Here is a 1,068-nt window from a genome sequence, read left to right as displayed (position 1 = left end):
CCTACTCTAGCCAGGGAAAGAAGTGATGAGAATCAGAGTGGGAACTGGGTAGCCCTCAGTGGGACTTTGTGTCTGATGTGGATTGGGACATCTCGTCTTTGTTCTCATGTCCTCTTGCAATTGACCTCCCAGCGTGTGTCTGGTGTCCACAATACAGCATGCTTGGCTTTTTCCTCAGGGGAAGGAGTTTGAGACACGACTGAAGGAGAAGAAGCCAGGAGATCTGTCTGATGAGCTGAGGATTTCCTTGGGGATGCCAGTAGGACCAGTGAGTGCCAGTTATCTGACTGGGAAAGCAGAGAAGGGGTTGGGAATTGGGGCACGAGAGAGACAAGGGGATAGGGTTGGGCAGATGGTATCCTGTCCTCTTTATCCTGCAGAATGCTCACAAGGTCCCTCCCCCGTGGCTGATTGCCATGCAGCGATATGGACCACCTCCATCGTACCCCAACCTGAAAATCCCTGGGCTGAACTCGCCTATCCCCGAGGTGAGCACTGATATTCTCTCCTAGTCTGTGGCTTTTTTTTTTTTTTTTTTTTTTTTTTCTTTTGTAGTACGTGGGCCTCTCACTGTTGTGGCCTCTCCCATTGCGGAGCACAAGCTCCAGACGCGCAGGCTCAGCGGCCATGGCTCACGGGCCCAGCCACTTTGCAGCATGTGGGATCTTCCCAGACCGGGGCACGAACCCGTGTCCCCTGCATCGGCAGGCGGACTCTCAACCACTGCGCCACCAGGGATGCCCTGGCTCTACTTTTTAACTAGAGAATGATTTTCTTTTCCCTTTTCTCTTTCTACCATGTGTCCTTTTTTTTTTAAAGGAGTAATGGTTTTTGTTTTAAAAAAGAATCTGAGATGCTTGTCATAAAGTGGTCAATCGGAATTGACAAGTACAAAGATGAAAACACATCACCCACATTTCACCACTCAGAAATAACCAAATTTGATATCTGGTGAATGTGTTTCCAGATAATCTCTCTGATATTATCAGAGAGATAGACAGATATAATTTTATCTCAGGAATGGCATTGAACTTATTTTTTTTTTTTTTTTTTTTTTTTTTTTTTGTT

At 46.5% G+C, this 1,068-nt stretch overlaps 1 protein-coding gene across 2 annotated transcripts in view; it reads left to right on the top strand.

Moving 5' to 3' along the window:
- Positions 1 to 1,068, top strand: part of SF3B2 (splicing factor 3b subunit 2) — a 14,615-nt gene that overhangs the window by 8,402 nt on the left and 5,145 nt on the right. For both annotated transcript variants that reach the window (XM_007461963.1, XM_007461962.1), the window contains exons 16-17: positions 179 to 268; positions 381 to 488. In XM_007461963.1, the coding sequence (XP_007462025.1) occupies positions 179 to 268; positions 381 to 488 (198 nt within the window). The remainder of the gene's footprint in view (positions 1 to 178; positions 269 to 380; positions 489 to 1,068) is intronic.

This window comes from Lipotes vexillifer, unplaced genomic scaffold (genome assembly GCF_000442215.2).
Source record: "Lipotes vexillifer unplaced genomic scaffold, Lipotes_vexillifer_v1.1 scaffold1129, whole genome shotgun sequence".
Taxonomy (NCBI): domain Eukaryota; kingdom Metazoa; phylum Chordata; class Mammalia; order Artiodactyla; family Lipotidae; genus Lipotes; species Lipotes vexillifer.
Note: the sequence above shows the minus strand (reverse complement) of the source record. Positions and strands in the feature narration are given on the sequence as shown.